The sequence below is a fragment of the Prinia subflava genome, chromosome 1 (assembly GCF_021018805.1).
Source record: "Prinia subflava isolate CZ2003 ecotype Zambia chromosome 1, Cam_Psub_1.2, whole genome shotgun sequence".
Lineage (NCBI taxonomy): Eukaryota > Metazoa > Chordata > Aves > Passeriformes > Cisticolidae > Prinia > Prinia subflava.
In genome coordinates, this window is record NC_086247.1 from 100846303 (window position 1) to 100873010 (window position 26708).

General features: G+C 40.3%; 1 protein-coding gene across 3 annotated transcripts in view; it reads right to left on the minus strand.

Annotated features, from left to right (window-relative positions):
- Window positions 1-26708, minus strand: part of GLI3 (GLI family zinc finger 3) — a 210656-nt gene that overhangs the window by 30797 nt on the left and 153151 nt on the right. For 2 of the 3 annotated variants that reach the window (XM_063405347.1, XM_063405337.1), the window contains exons 8-10: window positions 12426-12642; window positions 10843-10959; window positions 9421-9561 (exon numbers count right to left, since the gene is read on the minus strand). In XM_063405347.1, the coding sequence (XP_063261417.1) occupies window positions 9421-9561; window positions 10843-10959; window positions 12426-12642 (475 nt within the window). The remainder of the gene's footprint in view (window positions 1-9420; window positions 9562-10842; window positions 10960-12425; window positions 12643-26708) is intronic. The other variant, XM_063405357.1, reaches the window with a different exon arrangement.

The following is a 26708-nucleotide window of genomic DNA, read 5'->3' on the forward strand; positions in this document are numbered from 1 at the left end:
ATAAAAGCCTAATGGGTGTGAGTGTCAGCACAATATAAATTGCTGCAAGAAAAAGCTTGATGCATGGCTTGGGATCTGAAAGAAGAATGTCCACCATTGTTTGTGATTATGGATCACATCACAATCTAATAGCAATTTTTATTTAATCAATAATTTCCATGCTGAACAGACAGCCCTGTTACAGAGAATCGACAAGCAAGTACTGATAGCGACAAGGCTTGTTATTAATCTTTACCCTGCCAACATTTCAACCAAACTACTGTAAAAAAGCACCACCAAGATGGATTTAGAAGTATTTTTTTTCTGTCTCTTTTCTTTCTCTTTTTCTTTCTCTCTCTCTCTCTTTCTTTATCCCTTTCTTCCTTTTCCTTTTCTTTTTAGCTACACAGTCCCATTACCCTTCTCTCTTTTCAGGTATGTAATGTTTCATACACTTTATATTCGAAGTTTATTTGAAAAACCTGGGGCTTGAATTGCACAAAAAGGCAATTCATATTAAGCAATTTCACAAATCAGTGGGACCTAGCCCAGTGCTGAGTGTTAGCCATTATAGGCTAATAAATCATACTTTCTCTTTGAGATGTCAATCGCCAAAGTGCTTTGTAAAAATGTTGGCATCTGTAATTCAGCGAAGCCTTTTCATCTTGAAATAAGATGCTCTAGACTGATAACAAGAATAATCCTCTCTTGATCAAAAAAAAATCTGCATTTTACCAATTAAAGCTGCTGCCAGAAGCCAAACGGAGCAGCACTGAGACTCCACTGTAGTTTATCTCTGCTAAACACAAGGAGGGATACAGTTGGAGCTTTGTTTCATTTTCAGCTTGACTACTTTATCTCACAGAGAACTGCAGCATCTCAGCCCTGCGATACACATAAGAATGGTATATGCAGACCTCATACCTACAGTGCAAGCCACCAGAGGACCTGCTCCTGACAAAACCACCACCCATTCATTTTATAGATTAGGTACTCGACATCTTGAAGAAAAGTTACACTCACACTAAAGTTTAAGAATGGGAAAACACCAGATTTGTTTCCTCATCATAAAAAGGTTCATCTGCTTTTCATTTTTCTTTTTCTTTCTATTAAGAGGCTACACAAACAATAGAGAATGCAAGAATTAATTCTTAGCCCTTTCAAAACCAAATGCAGAAGCTTCACTCATGCCTATATTTAAGTTGCCTGTCTCTGCCTCCATTAATACATGCTGATCTGCCACCTCTGTCTCAGAAAAAGCCCTTCCACATGCAGCTGAGCAGATTTCTATTCTTCCCAGGATTGGTTTACTATGGGTAGATTTTTTTTGGGAGAATATGGGTGACAAAAGCAGTGCAGAGACATACCACACCAAACACATCAAGGTTGATCTCCCACTGGTTCCCCTTAATAACACAGGCTATGTAACATCAAATCATGTAACAGAAGCAAGGCATGAAAACGCTGAACAGAAAGAACAGCCCTGTCCAAGTGAATCTGCTTTGTCCTGGCCCTTTGGTCAGGACTGAAAGCTATCTGAGGTCCATGCACAAGCCCAGCCCTTCCTGCCACTCTTGGGCAGCAAAATTAAGGCAGGGAGGGACTTCCCTTTTCTTCTTCTTCTCCATGATACATCAACAAGAGTCAGGAGGTGAAGAGTCAACTCTGTTTGGTGCTTTACACTTGCTTATGTGTTTTTCACTCAGTCAGCATAGGCTCCCCTGGGACTTGGCTAGCAGCTTCTTATCTTACATTTCTCCTCAAAACTGGAACTCACCTTTAAAATACCAGTGACTTGGCAGAGTTCAGCCAACTCTCAGGCAAACACTTCAAGTAAGTATGTGTATCCACAAACCACTTAAATAGTGCTGTGTGATTAAAAGCACAGACCAAAGTCAAGCCCTGCACAGCCCTTTCCACCCAAGTGACCCCTCACTACAGGCAGAGTGGGTAGAGTAAGTTCCCAGGGCACAGGAGGAGCACTGTTCATCCCTACCTACAACAGTGAAAAAGAAGTGTTATTTAAAGGACATGTCATAGTTTAGCAACCTCTTTCAGGGATACCAATTCAAAGACAATGACTTTGGCAACTCATATGAACAGAAGCCATAGCAGCAGCAGACTAACAACAAGTTTTCTTAATGCTGTGAGAGAAATGCTAATTACAGAGGAATTGAAATTAAAAAAATGATTACATTTCTCCCTCTAAATCCCCTCTTAATACTTCACAGATTAGGGTGGATTTATTTTGTTGTAAACCTTTCTCTATCAAAAAAGAAATCCCCATGTTATTTTTTTCCCTCTTCTTCTCTGTGATTCATCAAAGGCCAGACTCTAGGCAGGGAGACTGCTTATGCGCTTGTGTAGCGGAGTGCTTAAGAGGACCTGAGCCAAAGCACAGCTGGCCTGTGGGTCAAGCCCACAGTGAATAAGATCTCTTCACAAGGCTGCACCGATGACTTTTAACACTGCTGGGAGGCAAAGGGCATCACAGTGACTGCCACAGAACAAGGATGTGCTGAGAAGCACAAGCAGGGGCCGTACCAGAGCCTGGGGGCTACCGAGGCTCCAGAACAGCAGTGAGGTCTGTCTGCGGTTACTTAACCTTAAAACCCAACAGCACTTACATGGATACTTCTGATGGGGGGTTAAAGGCTTGCTTAATTTAAACAAGCCGCTGTTAGGTACCCAGACAGAAACCAAGAGAGAACGAATGTGCTCTCAAGGGCACAGATCTGCTTACCAGCTTTGCTATGCCATCTAATAAATTGCTGGCCCATAAACAATTCAACAATTCTGGCACAGTTCAAAAGGATGGGCTCAGCAGTTTGTAATCCAGCACAGTAAGGTGGTGTCTTAATTTCAAATCAGCCTTTAAACAGGTAATGAGGAAGAGATTTCAAAATCTAAAAACCTCTGTACAGATGTCTCTTATGATTATTTGCTATAATCTCTTCTTCTTTTGTACAAGGAAAGGAAGCTCAGCTACAAAGATCAAATATATTGAGAGGACAGACAAACTGAAAAAAAGCCTTTCCGTGGCACTTGCTTGCCAGTGAAAGAACTCCCTGCCTTCTCCAAGTTGTCCCAATTTTCTGCCCAAGCCTTGGGCTTGTCTCACTTGAAGAACTGATTTCTTTTGTCCACAGCACTCCTTCTCCAAGTACAAGTTAGGGTCCAGACCCCAGTGAGTAAAAAATAAAACAAGGTGAAACAGAATAAAACCACCAACAAAACCCCCATTGCTCTTGTACGTAAAACATTCTCCTTTTGTCAGGAAAAAAATGATTACTATAATGGATTTCATGTTCTTATCTAGTCCTTACTCTTTTCAATTTAAAGGAAACATTCCTGAACCTTTCAGGGCAGTAGCTGTCACTGCCACGCACAATGAGCCTGTGAATGGGCTGAGGCTTCTCTCTGTTACTGTGCTAGAGCCAAATAAAACTATAATGAAAATGCACTGAAAACTGCCTCTGCAAATAAGAGCTAAATATTAATGAAATCCCTGAACATATTTTGGGAAGCACGCAAACTGGGATGTGTAATCACATTCCTTTGGGATTGTAAAGGACTTGCTCCACAAAGCCAGGACTTCACCTGCCACACAACCAGTTTGCAAGCACACTCCAGGACCCAGAGAAAAGAAACCACTAACGGGTGAAGGATAATCTGTTTGTTGGGCCAGATGTGTGCAATTGCCTCTGTTTAGGTGCAGATGCCTACTCACACTGCTGCTTGGCTTTGGCAGCTTTGGGGCCCTTTGCTTACAGGGCAGTTTCTCCTCTAGCAAGTGGTGGGTAATGTGCAACTCTCACGGTCACTCACGGGACTGCTGCACTGGAGCTGATACTCAGGGAACTGCTTTAATCTGGTTTACCCTCCTACTGCAGTTGGATCTTTGTTTAGAGAAGAGCAGTGAAGCTTTCTCCAGTCTTTACCTACAGCTCTCCTACACAAGAGGGGCTGAGGAAGAAGCCACAGGCCAAAGCCAGCACAGTAAAAGAGAAAGTGAGACTTCCAAATTTATTGACTTCAAGTGTCCTTACTCTGGGCATCCAAAATCACCCACTGTAAAGAGGGCTAATCCTTCAGAGTGATGTGTTCCCCACCTCCTGATATTCTTAAATGTTTTGAGGTGCACAGGATTGATTATGGCACCTCACAGATGCTGCAAAACCTAAGCAGAGATTGGTTGTGGGCACGGTTTGGAGTTCATGTAGGTCTCCATTGATTGCTGGCCAAATTTTATTGGTCAGGGTTGAACTCACTGTTTTCTGTAGGAATTGAGAGCAAGACATTAAGAAACACCAGTCTCAGAATTGGATGCAATGGCTTTTTTGGGTACCCTCAGTACACTGTGATGCCTTGGGAACACGTGAATACCTGAAAAACACAAGAAGCTGCCCTCTGGTGCAAGAAGGGAACCATGTGGAGCAGTACAATCCCCAGGGATTGCGGGGGGAGTGCTCCAGTCACAAGGGCTTTGCAAACAGGCAGGAAGACCTCAGCAAACGGAATCCTGAATGTAAGCCATTGCTGATAGTTAAGGGCTTTTTGATCTCATCTAATCAAATTTAACAACAATGATATAATTTTATTGCTGTACAATTCAGGAGAAAACACTAAAAAAAAATAGCTCTACAGTTCTTCAAGCATGTTTTTGAATAAAAAATAATTATCATCAAGGCTACGCAGCAAGGGGGATGAGAAATAGGCAGCACTGCGTTTTTCTGATTGCCATTGTATTAATATTTAACAATAAATTCAGTCATCTCCTTGAAGGATAATTTTCTTAAATAAACTTTTATCTTTAGCATCTAGCCCTTTTGCAATATTTTATTCTTAACTGATTTTTGGGGGAAAAGAGGGACAAACTGCCACAAAAAAGCAGATTTATAAATATATACAATATCTTATTAGCTTCTAGGCACTCATATATGTAAAACAAACTTGAGCTGAGCTAAGCGCAATTATAATATCTCGATGGGCAGAGAAATTAATTAAACAGCTGAATGATAAAGACCCCAGCAGCAAACTGAGGCTTTAAAATAAATATGTTTTTAATTTTTTGAGGAGAAGAAAAAAGGGAAAGAAAGAAACTTGTAATAGATATTTCAAACATCAATGTATCCAGCCTTTTCAGGAGTGCAGTGCACTGTAAATAAGACTACCTGGCGGGAGAATGCAGCGGCAGCTCTAACATGGCTTGCCAACTTTGTGTCTCGCTAATGTGCAGCATATGCACCCCTTTTGCATCAACTTCAAATAACCCTGGGATCTCAGCAGTGCAGCTCAGCAACAACCAGAACAAGGGCAGAACTTGTCAGGATTTAAGAGCTTTCAGCAAAAACCTTCAATTGCAGCCGGTACCCTATTCCATAGAAGGATATCAATTATAGATAGTGACTTGCTTTAGCAGTGCAGTCGGTACTGTCAGACGCTAGATAGACAACCATGAAGAATCATGAATCTTTCTATTAACTGTAAGAGAAGGAGGGGGGAGAGGAAGGATGGGTAGGTGTTATAAATAAGGCAGAGCATCTGATGGCTTAACACCTTGCCTTTTGGTGCATGCATCATGAAAATTTAACCATGCTGAATTCTAAGAGGCTCATATCACTTGAAAATAAGAGCACCTGTGCCAAAGTAATTTCAGTGTCAGACCCTTCTGGGTGGGTCAATAATGATTCTTTTAGGTAGCTTTTCAGTTATTTATTCACAGCAGCTCAGGTTCTGTTCACAAACTCAGTCAAAAAACATTGGGACTGAAGAACGCTTTCAGTGGCACCCTCATTTTACACTAAGAACTGCAGGACTTTGGTCCAGAAATGCAGAAAATGACATCAAATGCTGGCTATTGTGCACATCATGGCAATTTCTGCTGTAATGTGATACCACATATTTAGATAGAGATTTTGTTTTCATTCACCATTTCATGCCTGCTATGTCACACATCACTTTGTAATGCTCATTCAACTGCAATTGATTTCAAAGTAAATCAGGTCCCAAAATTCCCCAAGAAATAACGAAGCCATCCCTATATGACAGAAAGACCAGAATATACATCAACTCATATTTACCTTTTTCAAAACATACACATATGTGCTTGTGTATACACCCTATACATAGTGGGAGTAATGACATCTGTACCATGAACTGTGTGCACTGTGTATTGTAGAAAAGCTTTTCAAAGCTGTACTCAACCGGGCATGACTAGAATTCAAGAAGAGTTACCTAACCCTTCAGGAAACAAAACAGCTAGAAACGTACTTCCATCTCTTCCCTTAATACTGCAGTTCCTCTAAAATTTCAGTGCGTTGGGAAGCAAGGCCTGGATAACAGTCTGTCCTGTGCCATTGGACATTCTGGGTCTGATCTCTTGCTATTATGCATGGTTATAACCATACAGAAAGATGGTAGATGTTATCTGGATGAGTCTTGCTAGGGCAATTTAAGTCTTTTTTACCTTTATCTATGCCAGTTTCCCCTGTCTTGGTGATTAGTACCCCACAGAAGAATCAACAAAACTGGATGGTTATGTGTACTTCTGACATCCCGTCCAGCACCTTACTTCCAAACGTTCAAGCTCTTCAAGCTCAGCTGGAGCAGCTCAGGCTCTGCTGAGTCTGCCAGTGGGTTGAGGATCACCAGGAGAGCAGCAGCATGTGCAGCCAGGACAGGCACGGTGGCAGACCTCTGCTGGCAGACCAGGTAGCTCCTGACAGCACCAACAGCCCGACACAGGTGGCCCTGGAGCCCAGGGTGGAAACGTGCCTGTGTCAGGCGCACTCCTCCTCCCCGTGTTTGAGCAGAGGCTGGCATCGGGAGGCTCTGGGCTTGGCGAGGCCTCCAGCTGCTCCACAGTGCCAGGGCTGCGGAGCCAAGGGTGTGCACCGGCCCTAAGACACACCGTGCCATGCCTGCTTTGGGCACACACAGGCACTGATTTAGCGCAGCTACAGCAATTTCTATCTACTTGGATTTACCTACAGTATTTGGACAGGAGACATACATGAGCCACACCACTTTTTCAACTGAGATTTTCAAGGATCTAATGCTCAGGGACAGAATGCTTTCAGCCAGAGTGACACACCTAAGCAAAACCAGGACTGCCCTCCTGTGAAGCCCTACTGAGACCAGCCTTCATTTCCCGAGTTGCTGCAGATGTACATCAGAGGCCTGTGGCAATCAAGGGCAGACAAAATGTGCAAAAGGCAGACTGGGGTAAGTGGCCAGGCTTTCAAACAGAGTTAGATACCTAAAGCCCTTTGCAATTCTGGGCAGAAATAACCTGCTCGAGTCCCCACAGCAGGGCTCTGCCAGAGCAGCAAAGGAAATCACAAACCATGGCCCCATCACTGAAACCCGCTGACTCTTACAGCATGATTTGTGCTACTTAAATGTGATGGTTGCCATGATGAATTTATTGTCTTCAGGGTATGGAGTCAAGTCCTGCACCTTGTAATCCTAAACACCATCATAATAAACCTGAATCCTGAGCCCGGCCAGAAAGAACTCCCGGTCATAGAAAAACTTTTTATATTCATTTTCTATGTCTAGAGAAACTTGTTTCAGATGTTGCAACTGCTCAGAAGAATAAGAAATACACTGTTTTCAGTCTTGCTGTTGATCATTACAATGCAGGCAGATTTGCTATAAAAATCCCACCAAAACCAAAAAATTAAAATTAAACTCCAGAAGAACCAAACTACCACCCTGTCAATTTAATTCACTTTAAAATACAAAACACAAGCTATAAGCTAACATGCTCAGTGGACTTCCATTAAGTTTTACACCTGGAACATTAAAACACCCTTTTTCTTTTTTTGTTGTCAAAGGTACCTTTATTCTGAATTTTTCTTTTATTTCATATATTTTTGTGTGTATTATTTATCATCATCACTGGGAGCATTTCTGAATATTGAAGGGTTTGCCATGCATCATAAAGCTTCAGCATTACAATTGCTAGCAGATATATTGGATATCTTGGGCTAGGTATCTTGGATATCTAGATATATTGGGCTCTGCATGTGCCTATGCAGAGCCCAATATGATGTCACTTGGTCTGTTTGCACAGAATCAATTCAAAGACCAACATTTGATCTTTTAATTTAAATGTGTCAAACCACTTGCAGAAGCCATTCGTATGGCGTTTCTTCCCCAAAAGGTACTGTGACACCAAAACAGTTTCTCCTCACATTTCAATTTGGCCTACTCAGTGCCAGGGAATTATGTGTGCAATATGTCTCAAAGAATTCTTGGAAAAATGTCACATTTTGGATATCATTTTAGTTGCTGATAGTCTTTCATTTATCGTTATTGTTGTTACCGCTGCTACTATTTAATAATAACAAGAACCTAAAAATACATCTTGATGAACAACTGCAACACCAAGAGGTTCTCACACTCCAGCAAGTGAAAGTTGACATTGCTTTACTGAAGTCAGCTTTGCAGGATAAGTTTATCATTTAGCATAGTGTTTGGAAATATATGATGGGTTTGTTTTGGTTTATTTTGGGTGAAAAAGTGAATTTTTCAACTAGCCATTTCAGAAGTACTAGCCACATTCTGCAATAGATTTTGCATGATCTCCAGTAAAGAATTAAACAGTTTCCTAAACTAAATACAATTCTGTCACACTGCTAATTTGCTGAAGATGTTCCTCTCTATTCTGTACTAGGAATTAAATTTTTTTCAGAATATTTACTATGTTCTATGATGCCTGTAAATAAGAGAGGTGCTGCTAGTTAACAAGGTTAGAATTGCAAGGGATTGTACTTGTCAGGCTGTATTCTGAATTTTGATTGCTCACTTTCTATCTCACAATACTACCAAGCAGTACAAATTGTTTATTTGGGAGAGGTGGCAGAGAGGAATAAAAAACAAGGGAGACAGAATTAATATCTGGTGTAGCACAGAAAATATTATACTGTTTGCTTTTGCTAAAACAACTGAAATAACTCAGTCCCCATGTATTTAGCCAAATAATCCCTTTCAGTTTACATACAACAGTAAATTGATAGTAAAACCTCTCTTAGGGAAGGGAAAAAATTCTCCTCACCCATTGGTACTATTACAGCCCTTTGGGAAGAAAAAAATCAAACTTGGCTAAAGGTTAATAATCATTCATGTCCAGCTTACTATTACTCAATAACTATCAAAGTCTCTAACTCAAAATAGCGTTTGCTGGCTTACAGGATCAGAGCCATTACAATCTCTGTGGAAGACTTTATTGAATTTTACACTAAGCTTTAGCTGACTGAACAGGTCAAGCACTGTGGCTTCCAGTTTTCTTTATTCTCAGAAACTCATAAACCTCTCTCCAGTTTGCAGCTCTGTTAGCTAAGAAACTTGACTCAGCATAGGGTCAGAGCACCTGACCCCCATGAAAAAGGTCACGTAGTTTTCAAACCTAGCTCCTGAATACCATTAACTTACATGCACTAGCTGTTCCTGCGTGTCAAACTCCCGGGAACAGCCTTCCCAGTGGCAGTTTGTCTCATAGACCACTTCAGGCTCCTGTTTGCTTTCATCTTTGTCCCCTTCCTCTTTTACCAAGGTCATTCCTTCTGGCTGTTCCTGGAGAGAGGAAAAAAACAGGGGTGAGAACAAGAGAGAGGAAATTCTGAAACTGAGGAGGAAGAAAAGTGAATTACTTCATCATTAAAAGAAAGATGATGGGGGGATATGAGTGTGGAGGAGGCGGGGGAAGGAGGATTATTTTACTCTCACTTGGCTACGCTACTCTGTTCCACACAATATAGAAGCCCAAAACATGCCTGATAAGCCAGAAGCCATTTGCAAACTATACATGTAAAATAAATTCTTTGTTCCCTTTACATTTCAATTAAAAATAAATCATAATGGCCTGGCTTCCCTCACACTTTATTTAAGCAGCTTATTATTTGTGCACCTGGCTTTCATGATTCAGTGGGACCACTAATATGAAAGGCACTATCCAACATACTTGAATTAATTGGAATTTGATTTTAGTATTAGGATTGGACAGAAATTGGATCACCAGTAATCTAGAGTGTTTCCATTGTTAAAACAGTAACAGGTTTGCATGCTAAAACCTTTCCAAGAGCAGACTAATAATTTTTGGGTTACTTGTTACTCTGTTCTTGCCCTTAACATGTGCATAAAATGGGTGAGCAGAGGAAGAAAGTATTTAATTTTGGGGTTAGATTTCCCACCTCCAGTTCATCAGGGTGCCTCATTCTCCCCAGCTTGTTATTCACTGAGGGTAAGAGTCAGATGTTAGTGTAAACATTTGGTTCAGATTATGCACTCCTGCTATTTTTCCATTTCAAACCTGCTGAAGGATTTAGGCAGACCTCTGCTTTATTTTCATGGATTCACTCACAAGACTGAGGCTCTGATTCTCATCTCCCCTGAGTCACTGTAAATGAAGACTCACTCTACTAAAACCAGTGGCATTACCTGGTATAGAAAGTACAGCAAATGAGGCTGTAGCCTGGCACTGGGGCCTCAGTGCAGTGCAGCGCTGAGACCCAGGAAAAGTCAAGGTGGCCTTAAGTATTTTTGCTGAACAGAAAACATGGCCTTAATAAAGACCTGAATGTCTCTCGTTCACTTTTCCGTGGCAAACAAAGCGCTGAGCATGCTCTGACCGCTCAGAGGTGCCTCTCCATCAGCCTCCCTCTCTGCCTTCACCCTGCCACAGACTCTGCACCCCACGAGCTGCTCCCATTCAACCCTGGCTACTGCGAGCGCAGGCTGCCCATGAATGCAGCACACGAAGTGCAAGCAGCCTGAAAACATGTGTGTCACAGGAAAAGTGCATTCTCCCTCCAGCAGCAAGAGGGAAGGCTCCTGTCTGGAACTTGGCTGCCATACCTGCATGCCTCCTGCTCCTGGGCTGGGGAGGTCCTCGTCAGGCTTTATCTTGGAGCGCTTGTTGTGCATGGGGTCTCCTGTGCTGCTCACTGCAGATTCACTTGTGGGTTTATTCTGCTGCAGGCAGGTGAGGGTTTTTTCCCCCAGAAGAAGACAGAATTAGACTGTGATAAATATGTGGCTCCAAACAAAAATATGCAGCATCTGCTCAGCAACTTTGCATGGATAAGCAGCACTGTTAATTATATTGGATATGCAATTACATTGTTCTTCAATTACATAGCATTAACTCATGGAAGAGCTGTATTGTTCAACCTTCTAATGGAGCAGGGAGGGAGCGGGAAGGAGAGCATTTGATGTAATTGCTTGCTACAAACCAATGCTGGTTTTGTCAGAGCAGTGAGAAGTAGGAAGAACTTGATTTTCCACATAATGACAACTTTGGAAAGGCAACTTTGAAAAGGAAAATTAGTGCATGCTCAAATAAACACAAGAGAAACAGTTATTTTTTCACACTTGAAGGAAAGGTTTTGCAATTAATATCTGCACACAAGATTTCAGCTCCTTCACTATTTTTCCCATTATAATGGGTGGACTCCCATTTTTTCCCATTATAACAGGAAGAAGAACTGAATGCTAGTGTGAGACTCAACAAAAAAATCTTAAGATGAAGTCCTGGATTCTCACAAGTTAATAGCAAAATAGCTGACATAAACAGGCCAGAATCTTGTTTTTCTCTTGTTGTGCTCGACTGAACACCATTATCTACACCTGCAAATGGATCTTGAAGGAATCCAGAGATCTTTTAGAGATATCTGAACTTGCAGGGACCCCACAAAAAATCAGTATGTTTTCTACAGCAGAATGTTCTTCTTCTACATTTGTAAAAGCTAGCCAGGAGATAAACATCTTCCAGACTGATAAATACCCTATCCCAGGTCATCTAGAAACAAACAGCACTAGTTAATAACAGGCAAATCACAAATGATGAAAAACTCCACATTAAGGGCCTGATTCACTGCTGCTTATTTCCCAGTTTTTGAGATACACCTTACTGAAATGATTAATTCACACTCAGTAAGTCCAATTTTTCACAAATCAGAGAAAAAACCTTCAATCCTCTTCACTGTCTTTGAGTTACTCTCTTGCTCACAGAATTACTTGCTTCAGGTTACTCACAGCTGTACAAGGAGGGCAGAATATGACCCTGTATATCCCTGGGGTCAGCCTGATTTGAAGATGTAGCTGCTAGTCTTTAAAACATTGGTGTTCTGATGGGTTTTTCCCCTTTTCTTACTCCCCACCTCTACTAGGTTCCTGTAAAAGACTGACAAGAGGCAGTATGGAATGAGAAGCTGCTGCAGTCGACTGGAATATTTATGAGGACTAAAAAGCACACTACCAGTCAGGAACTGCACCAACACTCCTGTGATTCATATTACAGTGACTGCAAGCACTAGAGCTACAAGAAAACTGTTATCGAAGGGTCTCAGTGACAATGGTGATTAATTGCCATCGAGACAATGTCATTTATTTAATTTTTAAATTAATGGGGTGTAAAGGTTTCTTTTGTTTACTCTCACCTGTGTGGACTCAGAAGGTCCAGAGCTGACCTGGACAGGGTTCAGGACACTGGGGATGCCGGGGATAGGTCTCTGGGTAGGAAAAGTTGGAGCAGGATGGATGAGTGGAGGACTGTGTCCAAAGGCTGAACCTAGAGTTTGCTGACGACTTATGATTTGCTGATGCATTTGCTGGAGGGATACTGGTGTAGGAGGGTATGTGAAACTCAGAGCAGGGCTGAATTTGGGAAAAAAAGGAGGGAAGAGGAAGGAAAAAGATGAGGATCATTACAGTAAGGAACCATACAGATTAAAACTTTAAAATATATTTGATATCTTTAAACTACTTGAAGCCGGATTTCCCCCTCCCCCTCATATCCTTCTTCATGCCCCAAATGATGATAAATCCTGATTTTAAATTCAGAGTTGCCCTGGATTTACTAGTGAGTACAAAAATGATACCATAACAAAACATAACATTTTTTCATAACCTCTACCAGGAAACCACAGAAAGCTCACTGAAATAAAATTCAGAAAAACTGAAATAAAAGGCAGGCAGTTCAATAACAGCTATTTATTGCAATAACAAACTTGATATAAAGAAAAAGAATGGGTGCCTACATGCTTTATAGTACTTTTATTGATAATGCAGTTCCCCTATGTTCGCATGTATGAAGCAGTTCCTTTAATCTTGGCTCATGCTACGCTCTTTCATATGTCTCTAGATCTTATTACAAGAGGAGAGAAAATCAATTGGTTAAATGTGTTCTGAACACCATGCTTGTCATATCACTCATTTGTTTGCAAAGATGGAAAGCTCAGTTCATCCAGAATGTCACCTAAAGAATTTCCATCAGTGCCGTTTGGTTACAGAAACTGATGGATTAACCTTTCCCCTCTGAAATTGGTGATCAATGACTTCCAAAGTAGAAATATTCCAATGGGAAAGCACTTCTCCTTCTTCCAGTTAAACAACATTAAATGTCTATTAAAGCCCATTATGCATGCTAATACCTGTCATCACTTCATTACTTCACCGTATTTCCCAGACCACAGTGACTGAGGAGGAAATTACACTGCCATCTAAGGACCAATTTTGTGGGCAGTGCAAAAGCATTCTTTGTGTCACACTTGAGAAAGAAATGGTGTGGAACTAAATCTTCACAGACAGGAGTAAGAGATCCTCCTGCAAATATTTGCCAATAACTTCCAATCGTAAAGGGAAAAAAAAAAAAAAAAAAAAAGAATATTCTTTATTGATGAAAGAAATTACACTGAACTACCAGAGTTCAAAAAAGCCATAGGAATAAAAAACATTTGGTCTCAAAAGAGAAGGGCGCAGGCATTGTATCTTCCAAGAATCAAGGCTTCTTCTAATGTCAAATTTATCTAAATTAACACTCTGGAGTCTTAATTGCTGTCACTGTTAAGTGCATTAACTAAAAATACTGTGATACAAAAAGCCAAAATAATTTCTACCGTTTTAAGTAATAATTCTGCAGAAATTCTGTGTTCATTAATATGACTATACATTTTGTCTGTTTGACTACAGTCCATAAAAAGACAGCTTCAATGCGATTACACTACTATTATTCCTGATGAGAACTCTGCATTACAATAGTTTGCCCATTTAGGACAGAATATCATTAAGAATACCCTGGGAGAATTTTACTGGTCTTTGAGGAACTCTCTTTTCATTCTGCATTGTATTCTTTCTAATAAAGGGAGGCAGAAATGTAGTGAAAACAGTAATTGTTCACAGCATGAGTTAGGGAGAAATCAGTAATAATAGTCAGTTATTGAAGCTCTATAGTCCCTGCTAGTGTTCCTGTAAGCAACCATGAATGATTACAGCACGACTTAGCTAAGGTAGTCACTATGGATGATTAATAGGACATTAATCAAAAGATGCATATCAGGCTCAGAATTTGCTCACAAGCTTTCTTCTAATAGCTGATTTCATGTTCACTGAGCTCTATGCCAGTTTGTTCAATTTATTCTTCAGTGTACAAGCCATTCATCAAAGAACATAATGATTTAACACCCCTTTTCCTTTTTAGTGAACAAACATTACTAAGTGTAACTACTCTGGCTTGGTCATTAAAAAACACACAATTACACTGCCATACATGAGGTTGAAAAAAAGCCTCCTTACTACACCGTGGTGTTTTTTGCTTCCACACATACACTGTGAGTTCAGCTCATACACTCTAACACTAGACGGCACCATCCTGAAGGTGCTGTCAAATTCACCAAGATTAACAAACATGACACACAAACAGTTTGGATGAGGTATTTTATTTCTCTAAGAGTGGTTAAAGCCTAGGACACTTTCACCCTCAGATGAGTCAGTTTAAAAGAAAAAAGAAAGTGAGCTGATTTAACTGGCAGTTCCAAGCGCACAGCAGCCTTTAGAAATACAGGTTGAGTCTGGGGAACTTTTTGACTTTTTTTTTGTTTGACCGCACACAACAATATCTAGCTTTGAAAGTCCAGGTTCAAAACTTGTGTAATGTCCTTCAGACCCTACATGGTAAAAAGACAAGTGTAGGACTCAGGCAGTGCAGTGCTTAAGCATTAAGTAGGTATACTTGCTATTCCCCTGCCTACATAAATTAAAATGGCCTCGACCAAAAGGACAGATTGTACATCCTAGAGATTCTTTGTTATCTACATCTGTCTTAACACTCTACAAGCAGTATCCACAAAGAGGATGCTAAGCCAGGCGTTGACAAAATTGCAGAGTACAACAGAGGAGACAGACATCATCTTAGCTAGAGGTTCTTACTGGAAAACAGCAACACCAGCAGCAGATGCATTAAGACACAGCTGGACAGATGTGCTAGTGCAAGACGGAATCCTTTTTCTTTAGTATCTTTCTTTTACCCTGTGCTCATCAGCAAGGGTTGAGTCTAACGGACTAGGATTTTCCTATGGAGCCTGAAAACCTGCACTTCATTCCTTCTACCTCCAAACTTTAAACATCTCAGAATGAAATGAAAAGGTGATTGTGAGGGAGCACAGGAATAGCCAGCACAACTAAGGGGAGTAACTCAGAAATGGAGACAATGATTCTGCCATCAAGGTGACTTCTTAAATTGCTCAGATAGCTGTCTTCAAATAACAGTTCTCCCCAGCTGTTTCTGAAGAGCTCCTCATAAGGCAAGTTGACCTGGCTGGGTTTAATGTCACTCGCATGCCAGATGTTGTCACTGGGCAGCCTGGAGGATTTTTCTAATTTGAAGAGATCAGAAGGTTCTGAAGAGAACAGAAGGTGGTAGGTCTTTTTCTGCCTTTCAGAAATCATACAATACAGTTAATGTTGAGGGTCAAAAAGATGAAAAATAAATCAAAGCTCTCAACACTGTTGGCATGGTGTGCTCTGTTGGGAAGGGAAGGCCTGGATTCCTGCCCTCCTTCCCAAAATTTTTCACTGCACTTTGTTCAGCAACTCTTGAGTACAGGATGGATAGGGAACCTCTGTAACCCAGAGCCCCATGAGATCCCTCTGCCTTGACCAGCAGCCACATGTCCTCCTGCTGGGCCTGCCAAACTCACAGTGCTTCCTAGCCAGAAGCCCAGCAGGAAAACTGGACAGTGGCACCAGCTGCCCTCATCCAGTTGCTTCAACCAAGTCTGCTTATAAACAGGCAGCGATGTCACCCAGGAACCACCCAAATCTCATGTCCAAAAGCAGTAAACAAGACCTGAAGTAGCAATTTTGAGACTCTGGAACTACTAAAACCAACAACCACGTTTTTCCAAAGCAATGAGCAGTTCCAGAGGCCTCATTTTGAGTCATGTTTCCTTTAAGACAGTTTTAAGAGGCTGCATTTCGGACAAGGAGAGCTCAAGACTTCTAAAATTCAGATGCCAGAAGAATACAAGATTCCTGCCCCAATTGCTCATGTTTTCCAAAACACCAGCCTTCAAAAAAATCTTGGATTAACAGAAATGTATTTGAACTATGAATCTTTTCCTTCCATCTACCTACTGAGATATAAAAATTTACACTCCTAGAGGAAATTTCATTTGTATTTCTGTTAAAGACTTTAAAACAAAATAGAAAAGGAAAAGAAGATGAAAGTATACATGGCCACTAAAACTTACATGCCAGTTATCTTTTTAGCTGTTGAGTTTTATGAGAAATAAGGGTTAGAAGAAACATGTAATATTTCTGCTTAGGCATTCAGTAACTCAGATACACTGACAGAAAAGCCCATCAGTGATACCATTTATTTTATGGTATCTTATTTATTATGGCTTCTGCGTCTGTCTGTCAGTCTGCCTGCCTGTCTCTCTTATCCTCATCTGCAAAGTCTCAAACTCCCTTCACTGGAGGTAATGCAGGGCAGTGAACTACATTGCAATTACATGAGCACATCAAATTTTAAAGAACAGACTTCAAGAAGAAGAAAAACAGACATTATAATCAAAACCAAACTTTGTGGCTGCTCTGTGGCTGTCCTGCTAACAAGGTTGTCCAGTTTCTGGTCACGGCTGCAGAATTTACAAAACAACTGTGAACTGAAGTCAGGAAAAAAATCCTTCTTTCCTATACATTGCATAGGTGTGCCTAAGGAGGCAAAAATGCTGAGGAGATTCTAATTTTGTGAATACCGCAAGGATTGTCTCACTTTATCACAGTAATTTTCTTCCCAAAAACTCTGAAAAAAAAGTTCTTCAAGATCTGATGCATAGAAGTCTTTCATAAGTATCTGAGTGCTTTCCCCTTTCTGGTTCTGCTTTGCAAGGTTTTAGGACAAGAGCTTCCCAAGCATGTTAATGACGGAGCATTTAAGGAAACACATAGGGGAACAACTTGCAACAGAGTAAAAAAAAAAGCATTTGTGGACTTCTGGAATAGATGCAGACAGCCTGCAGGTTCATATGTGACTAGACAAATCCAAAGACCGTAAAGAAAGGTCCGTAAAGAAATACTGACGGGGAACAAGCAAGAGTGTATACTTTGGGGTTGCTAACCTAAAGAACATTGATGCTGGTACAGCACTAAGAGAACAAAAGTGAACAAGCAGGGAGGTTCATGTCCTTCTTAAATACCATCCCCTGTTTGCACCATCAGAGACACCCTAACTAGAGTAACACATCTAGTTTGACTCAGTAGGATGTGTCTGATGTTTTTCTTTTTTTTTTTCCTTCCTTTTTAAACTTCAGAAAGATAAATTTGTTTCTTTGGGGTATCTTTATTTATTCATATAGAACCACATTATGTTTACCATATTAAAAGTTTCTTTCCTATCCTCTATCTTAAATATTTCCTGTGTCAACTGAAGATCTAGCACTTTGTTATTTTATGCAGCACTCATTATCTGCCTTCCCCTTCCTCTCTTTTCTTTTTTAAATATTGGAAATTATTTCTATATCCTCTTCCTGTCCAGTCTGGAAAAAAACAGGTGAACTCTATTTCAACTCATCCATATAATTTTTCAGACCTGTGATCTTTTTCTCTGCTTGTCCTTGTAGTACCCCAACTATCCAACATCTTTTGAAAGAAAACAATGAAGAACAGGTCACTGGACAGGAAGATGGAATGCAGTGAGACGCACTGTCTCCATCTAGATGGGGCAGGAGAGGGCTTCAGGCCTTTTGGTCCTTGAAGGGTCTTCGATCTCTGGGTGGTGCACTCACAATCCTAACATTTGCTCCATGAGGGAGGGTACAACCAGCACTGCAAGGGGACATGCAGACCCTTTCTTGTGGAAAAACCTTGGCACTCTCTGTTTGCTCTACAGCTTCCATCACTTGTTTTTGCCATCAGGGACTTACACTAGACAGACCACATTATACAAATCCCTCCAAGAAGTTCAAGGAAGGGTTAAGTAACTTGTAGGAGGACTACCTTCATGTTCAATAAAGTTGATCATCATGAACTAGGATAACACCTAGTTAACTTTAAAATGCACTTCTGTTTGGAGCAATTTACCCATAATATATGTAGTACTCATGCTCAAGTACGTACAGATGTCACCACTTTGACTCATTATCCCTTAAGAGTTGCATGAAACCTGTGGACAAGGGAACTTGAGAAATTTGGGTTAGTAGGAAACTACTAATGTTGGAAGAATATCTGGACTCATTGAATTCAATGATGTTTTTATCCTTTACTTAGACCAGGCCAGGATTTCATCTTTAGTTTTTCACTTCAATTTTCAAAGTCCTTATAAATAGTTTATGAAAGTTGTTAAGAGGCAAACAAGCACTTTTACTGTTTTACAAATGGACCCAGCTACTGTTCAGGAAAGCACCCTAATAACTCTTAAATACTTCTGAAGAGGGACCGACTTCAGCCAGTCCTTAAATGCTGTCCCTACAGACACAGTAATCTCAACTGAAGTAAGTCAGAATACAAGTTATAAGTTAAGAGTGATCAAATACTGCTTTTTACATGCTCAGATGCTTTTTTTAAAAAATATAACCTAATATAAGAAACAGCTTCATCCATTCCATGATAAACTGCCATGTAGGAGCCACTGTTCAAACTACAGGACATATGTAAGCATGGCTGGGAGCTGAGCCATGGGTGATGAGGCAATCTGCATAAGCTGACTTCATGCATAGAAGTTTATATAGCTATTTTGATGGAACAATGTATAAGATGCAGCCAGGAACACTGCATACTCAGATGTGAAAAGCTGTGGACAGTCAGCAGGACAGACCCATAGTTAGACCTCAGCAGAGGTGCAGAAGAAAACAAATCAGTGAGTTCTCCTTAGACAAGGATGCAGAGGGTAAGAAGCAACCAGTAATAACATGTAAGAAAACTTTCTCCTGTTGTTTGAGTTGGCAGAAAACAGGAATTATTTATGTTCCTTGTAAACACACAGGAGTGAATAAAAAGAAGTTCCCAACTCTGTCCTCTACTTCTCCTCATGACAACAACCTGCAAGAGTGAATGTTGACAAATTGCTCAGGACACATGAGTGACAAATCACTCAACCTTGCAGCCTTGAAGAGATTTGTGAAACTCTTACTGTTTCATGTATCTTAGACACAAAACAAAAACCTAACAGCATTACAGGAAGAGTGACTTTAAAATGCACTTCTGTTTGAAGCAATTTACCCACAATATATGTAATACTTTTAGTAATAAGAAAATGTGCTTTAAATTCTGTTCCTCTCCCTGAATTTTTTTACTGACAACACTGCACTTTGAGTAGGCAATGCAGAAAAGTCATCAGTAGTTTTTATGGCTTGTTACTCAAGTACAGGGGAAAACAATACCAAACTTTGACTACAAAACCAGACATAGTGTGATCTTGAATGAAGGTAGGAGACTTGAAATCCTTTGAAAAAATATTTCAAAAATTACTAGGTTTCAAATATCCCTCTGTATCTGTGATGTTGATACGTTGCATTAAAAATCACTAACTTAGAGACAAGTCGTCTAAATGAATTGGTAAAAAGACATACCCTGCATCTAATAAAGTAGAGCACGTATTTTACTAGGTTTTCCAGTTTTCATCAGATAATAACCATCACCGTACAACCGTATTTAATTCAAATATATCACTGCCCCTTTTTTACTTTTCTATTACCAGTTTAAAATTAACAGAGTCTGTGGTTTCTCTTCAGCTTACCTTATTATCTATTCTGTTTTATCTGCTAGGCTAGGTGAAATTTTTCTTCATGAATACATTGCCATATCCAGAGTAAAATGGCACAGTTTCACTGAGAGCAATGGGGCCACACTGATTAACCTTATGTGCTCAGACAGCACTGTCAGCTTTGTCCTTCTCACTGGAATATTCCTGTGAAGGAATCCTTAGTATCCTAACTGGACTTTGTATTAATGGTACCTTGCATAATTTATCTGTGCTCCCTCCATGCAAGCTCATGCCACTTCTAGCAAACATAATTTTGTATTAAATTCATGGCTAAGCACTTTCAGGCTTATAAAACTGGTATAATTTAATACATTCAAAGTGCTAATTAATACTTGCTTTTAGGGTCTGAAAATGAAGTAAGGAAGTGTTAAACTCCAGCAGACTTGTCTTAGCTTGAGAACCTTCCTGGAACTAATACTGCTCTGGGTTCAATGACTTTAAACTCTTTGATTAACACTGAACCAGTCTGGAGCAAGTTGCTTCAAACAGACGTTTAATTACAAGATCTGTGACATACAGATTTACAGGCACATGAGATTATGCATACATAATTTCACCTGTATACAGGTGCACCTGTTCATGTAAATGTGCAGGCAGTATGTGTCTGCATAGTCTGCATCTTTATGTTGCTCAGCTCCTTAGATGTTACACTTTCCAAAGGCAGAAATCTTGCCATTCATGCTTCTGGTGAGAAACATCCACCACTTTCTAATGCAAGATATAAGTGACCTCTGAAACAATCTCCCTGAATGTCACCTTCTTATAATCTATATGAGCTTTGTGCAGGAGGCTAGCTGCATGGCTGTATCAGAGCCTGATATAGATGCAACTTTCTGTAATGCTGGTGAATTTCACTTTTATTCGCTTTGTGGCACTTCTCTGTCATTCATACTTCTTGAAAGCAGGTATGAAATGAAGCTATTATTGCAGGATAGAGCATTATATGCCCTTCTTTAGATCAACTACAGTACAAGACCACGGAGAATAAAGTCCTATATTGCACATATGTGAAGGTCTAGTAGTAGGACCTGTTCCAGTAGGGTTACACTTGGACTGAACTTGACTCAGTCTGAATTGAAACAAAGCCTTCATTTACAACATATTGCATGCAATTAATTAGAAAGCTTTTATTGTAAGCAAGGCTTTCAGTCAAAGTCAGCTCTGCATCTAACTTAGGCAGATCCCAGTAAGAGTGATAATAAAACAACAAAACACCTATAATGCTGACATAATTAACAAACTCTTTATCCTACACAGCCTATCTTAATGAGCTTCTTGCAAAACATTGTTGTGAATGTATTTTGTTCTACCTGTGCTACACTAAACATATCCTTTTTCATTTCATTAACCAGCATTTGATTGTGTCCTTTTACACAGATATAATTACAGAAATACACAAATCTACAACTTACAGTCTAAAACACAAATCAAAGGTAAGAATAAAGTAATTGGATTTAAGTACAGGTCAGATACAAATTCTCAGATGGAGTCTTCTGTTTCATAATGCAAGTGTCAGCAATCTGGGCAAGGAGTTGAGAAATGAAAAAATTGTATCTGCATATGTGACAAAATTATTTTGAGCAGCATGGTGAAAGCTAAGTGGTTATCTTTAGAGCCCAGTATGCTAGATGAATGAGCAATACTGATAGCAAGATGCTTATCAATACTCGAGTCAGAGCTCATACACTGGTTCTAAATTAACTGAGACAAATGACAGAAGCATTTGCTTGTCTCAATGCAGAATTCAATGAAGGAATGAAAATTTGATCAACATGAAGCTGTGGCAAAAACATGTTAAAACAATTGGCTGGGGAAAAAAATCAGAAAAAATCATGGTGCATTTAAATTGCTGGTCCTCCCCTGGAATATTATTGCATGTAGTAGAAGGAGACTTTCAGATGGTATCAGCAGAAAAGACAATACAAGAACTCTGAAGAGGAGACTGAAAAAATCAGAAAGGAGATGAATAAGAGGAGACATAATAAGAATGTATAAAATATTGAATAAAGAAGGATTGAGAACATGAGGGCTTCCTGTCTTAAAACTATGAGACATTCTGTTAAATTCAAAAACTGGATAATTTAAACCTGAGAAAGGGATACTCTTTCCTTTTTATTTTAATGGAGTGTATAATTAGACTGTTGGGTTCTCTGCTAAAGATACTTTCACTTTTCTCTGTTGATAACTTTATACTTCATTTGGATATCTTAACTCTATTTTTATTTTTCTCTTGATTTTCTCTTTGTGTTTGCGAAGAAAAACTGGATAAATTATTACCTAGTCACTCATCTCTAGATACAATGCACTGACTCATACAACAAGCATTCTACACAAAGAGCTTACATGAGATGAGGAAGTAACTGAAAATCCAGTATCTGCTTGCAGAAACATAAATCTTGTCTTCCTAACTGATGTTACTCCATTGTTGTCTAAGCTCACCCTACAAACCTGGCTATCTCTTTCTAGTGCTCTTTGTGAAAGTATCCCTTCCACCATTTCCTGATGGTTCAGATCAACCCAGAGCAAAGTGACAGGAGCCAGAGCAGCCAGGCTCTGGCTGTAATTAACCATACTATGTTAACTGTTCTGATAGTATCAGGGAAGCAGGGCAGCACATGGGGAAAAAAGAAAGTGCTACTGTGTTTTCTCAGTTTCTTTCAAACCTTCAAGGAGATCCCAAAAGGCTTTTCTTCTCACATAAAACTGAATTTTCCCATTATTATGAGATAGCTAAGTTATATTTACAGTTGTATCTGCCTAGACCCAAAGAAAGTCTCTTCTAGTAGGTGGAACTACCAACTTAAACACCTTGGACCTGACAGGGAATTCGGAACATTTTCTGAAAACTGACTTTGTAATTTTGGTATCATAGCATTGCCAAGGAACTAAATTTAAAGGGACTAGAGGATCTAAATTTCCAATCTCAGGGAACATGAAGTCCCAGCCTCTCGTGTTTATTAAAGACCAGTTAATCTTTTGTAAAGGTTTTGAATCAGTACTCTTAATATCATGGGAAGTGATTACCCCCTCTATACTCACTCTAAACCATGCTGTCTCTCAAAAAGAAGTGCTACTGAAGTGCAAAGTCTAATAATTGTCACAGGTAGCAGATATAACATTAAGTACGTCTTGACAAAGGATTAATAGCAGGGGTGCTGCACTGCAGGACTGAGGCAGGTAACCAAATGAGTAAATTTCAAATGAAAGATTATCCTCATTTGATGCTATTTCACACATCTCCTTTCTGCATAATCTCTCCCGGCTGAGACCTAAACCAGGTGTTTTCAAATGCACAAAGTAGAAGCTCTACCTGGTGTGCTAAAGGAGATCCACTATTAGCTGTCAGCAGGAGTGTCATCTCCTTTTCAAGTACTCAGCCAGTAGTCAGGATACAGCACTACATTGCCAGCTGACAATGGCAATGCACCCGCCAAGCCCAGCTCTCTCTGGATTGTGCTGAACTACTAGTATTTATTATTCAAACTACAGTGGTATCCATGTCAAAGACCAGAGCCCTTCTGTGTTTGGCTTTGTACAAACAGAGACCAAAATGTGGCTCTTTTCACCTGATTTCATCCTCAGCATCCCACAGTGCTCATACAGAGGATCCAACGCTAAAAAGCTCTGTGAAGCACAGGATGTAAACTTTCAGCCTCTTTTTTTAGCCAATGCAAAGACCAGTAAGGTCCTGGAGACTCTTTCTTGACACAAGTAGTACCTCTACAGAAATGGGTGTACAAGAGCATTGAACCCACAAAATTAAACATACCAGATGTAAACCTGCCCATATCTTCATGTGCTGACTCATAAGCTTTTAGTTATGTGACAGCATACCCCTCCTCCTCTCTGCATGATTCGTAACTCATTCAGTCCACAAGACACAGTAGCCTTCAGCAAGAGGCCCTCTGGTATTTTTCTTCTCTGTGCCCAGAGTTAATGCCCATAAGCCTTTCTTCCCTTGTATTTAAACCATCAGTGAATACATAATTTCTGACACCCTCCTGAGCTTCTCCACTGTGCTCATCACTGTATAATCTAATTGCTTCACAAAACATTAATGCTTTCAACCTCCCTCTGAGGTGAAGGGGAAGGATTCATCTTGCACAGGAACATAAATCAAAGAAAGATGGAGGCAAAAAGTGTCACTCATTGCCGTTGCCCAATTTCAGGCAAGTAGATGTGGGCTAGTTAACATGACACAGCATATGGAACGTTCAAAACAGCCATCAGGATCTTCATTGCTCTCATGGTTGTGAGCAATTTGACTCCTCTGCAGAATTAAGAGAGGTAGGCTGAGACTCAGGAAGACAAACTGAGCCTGGTGGTCACTTCTGACTAATTCAGTTTGCCCAGCATCAGTCTGGAATTGTGTTGCAAGAGCACAGTCTGTCCTCCAGGCAGCAAACCAGGTATGAGGCTCCCTCCTCTTTTAGGTGCCTGGAACAGGTGAGGCAGTGTCCTGTGGCTCTCGCTGATCCACGGAGGATGTTCAGGATGTTCAGGCTGTGCACTGAAGAAGACACGGGCCCTACAAACACTGTGAAACCCTGAAGTTAAAGACGGTATCAGAGCACAATCACAAGGGGGCAGTACCTTCATTCTCTGAATGACCTGCTCTGCGTGCTTTGTTTTGCAGCCCTTTCTTTCCTCTGCTGCAAGTCCATGTTGTGTTATAGAAAGGCATTTTGTGCCAACTTGCTTAGCCTGTACATTTTGTGGGCTGACTCCTGCCTCCTCTAAAGACTGCTTTCTGTTTCACAAAACTGTTATGGCTGGACAGACAGCTGAGCCTCCACAGGCTTCCCAAGGAGGTACCAGAGCTGCAGCTGCAGGGAAAGGTCCTCCTTCCTCTCTGTGGGCCCTGCACTGGAACATGCTGAGTGCTTAGTTTATTTAACACATGCTAATAGAAACCTCTTAAGGACTTACCACTTGGCTGAAAACGACAATTTCTCAAGAACAGCAAAGATCACATCTACATCGTCTAGGAAACATTCCTGGCAAAGTTCAGCTTCCCAGGAAAAAGGTAAGCAATAGTTCTTCTAGTTTGTCCAGAAAAGTCTCTTCTTTTCTAACTTCATTTTGATAAACTAATAACCTTGCTGATTTTTTAAAAAATATTTAGCATTAGATAGGTATTTACCGTGAAAAATGCTGCCAAGTGTAGATTATTTGGACTAAGTTAAAAAAAGATAGGAAATAATATCAAGAAGTAGAAGGATTAGGTAATATTAAGTATAGTTAATGCTACTGATACTATTGAAAGCAGAAATCCTGCCTGTCTTGCAATTCCATCTAGTGGCTTGCTGAATTGTACCATTTTCTTGCAGAAACTCCAATGACATTAACCTGCAAGTTTCCAGAAGCTGGGACTTTACACCAGGAAATGTGTTTTTTTCTAGACTTTGATCACGGTTGCTGACAGGGTATTAATGGGATGAACCTATGGTTTCATTCAATACAACAGTTCTTGTGCTGAATGCATTATTTGCAAGAGAGTGAATAATAAATTCGATTTTACTGACAGTCCTGTTTGCATTTAGTCTTGGAATTTATTAAGGCAATGAAATGTGGCTTGGGTTTAATACCTTACATCACTGTTTTGGCTTATAAAGACAGGTTCACATGGGAGAAGTTAAAGGGCAGCAACAGAGGTGAGTTGCAAAGCAGGAGGAAGAGTTTCCCCTTTCCTTCCTCTCAACTGATAAGAATGGAGGTGTAAATTTCCAACTTTGCATGCTGAACAGACATACTTTTATCAAAATGAAAAAAAAAATCTTAATTCAAAATCATGTGAAATTTTGTATTATGCACTCTTGGGAAGTATGACCAGGAAGGGCAGAAAGCTTTGGTCAGTCACACAAGCACTGCTTTCTTCAGTGACACCAGTTCCCAAGACTCACTTTGAAGACACCCTAGCATCGTTACTCAGTCTTTGTACACAACTCCCTCCAGTTCCACAACTGTCTTCAACAAAGCTATTCATCTGACTCCAGCTTTGCTTTGGAAGAGTAAAAGGAGAAAGACTTACTCCACTGTAGAGTGGAGTATGCCAACTTTCATGCACTATTTGCTTTACCAAAGTTACAAGCCATGGGAAAGGAGTTTAGTTATTAAGTGCCTCCCCATCTTAACGACAATGCAGATAGCACACCTCCAGACAGTCGCATGTATTTGACAGATGTGGTCCAACTGCTGCCAGCCATTGACATAAGTCACATTCCTCATTAAGGAGCTTCATAATTGGGCCCATGGTTCCATTGACTGTGAAGTTGTACTGCAGAGCTATGGCACTGTACCTGTGAAACACTTCACAGCTCTTCAAGTACATCAGAGCTACCAAGCATGACTATTTGAAAGTGCTTAAGGAAAGGAAAAAAGCAGCTACACTAATACCAGTTAGTTTACAGTGCTGTCACTGTCAGAGTTTGTCAGGCTCATGGTTTCTAACACACCAGCTGCATGCCCATCTTCTCCAGAAGTGAAAACCCCCAGAGCCTGTTTGCAAAGCTGTAAATGTGTCATTTTTGCCACAGAGGCACTTCACAGATTTCACAAAATATTCTGAGTAGGATGAGACCCATGAGGCTCATCAAATCTGACTTTTTAAGTGAATGGCCCATACAGGGGGTCAAACCCATGACCTTGGTAGTGTTTTGGAGCCTTGCCTAAAATGGGT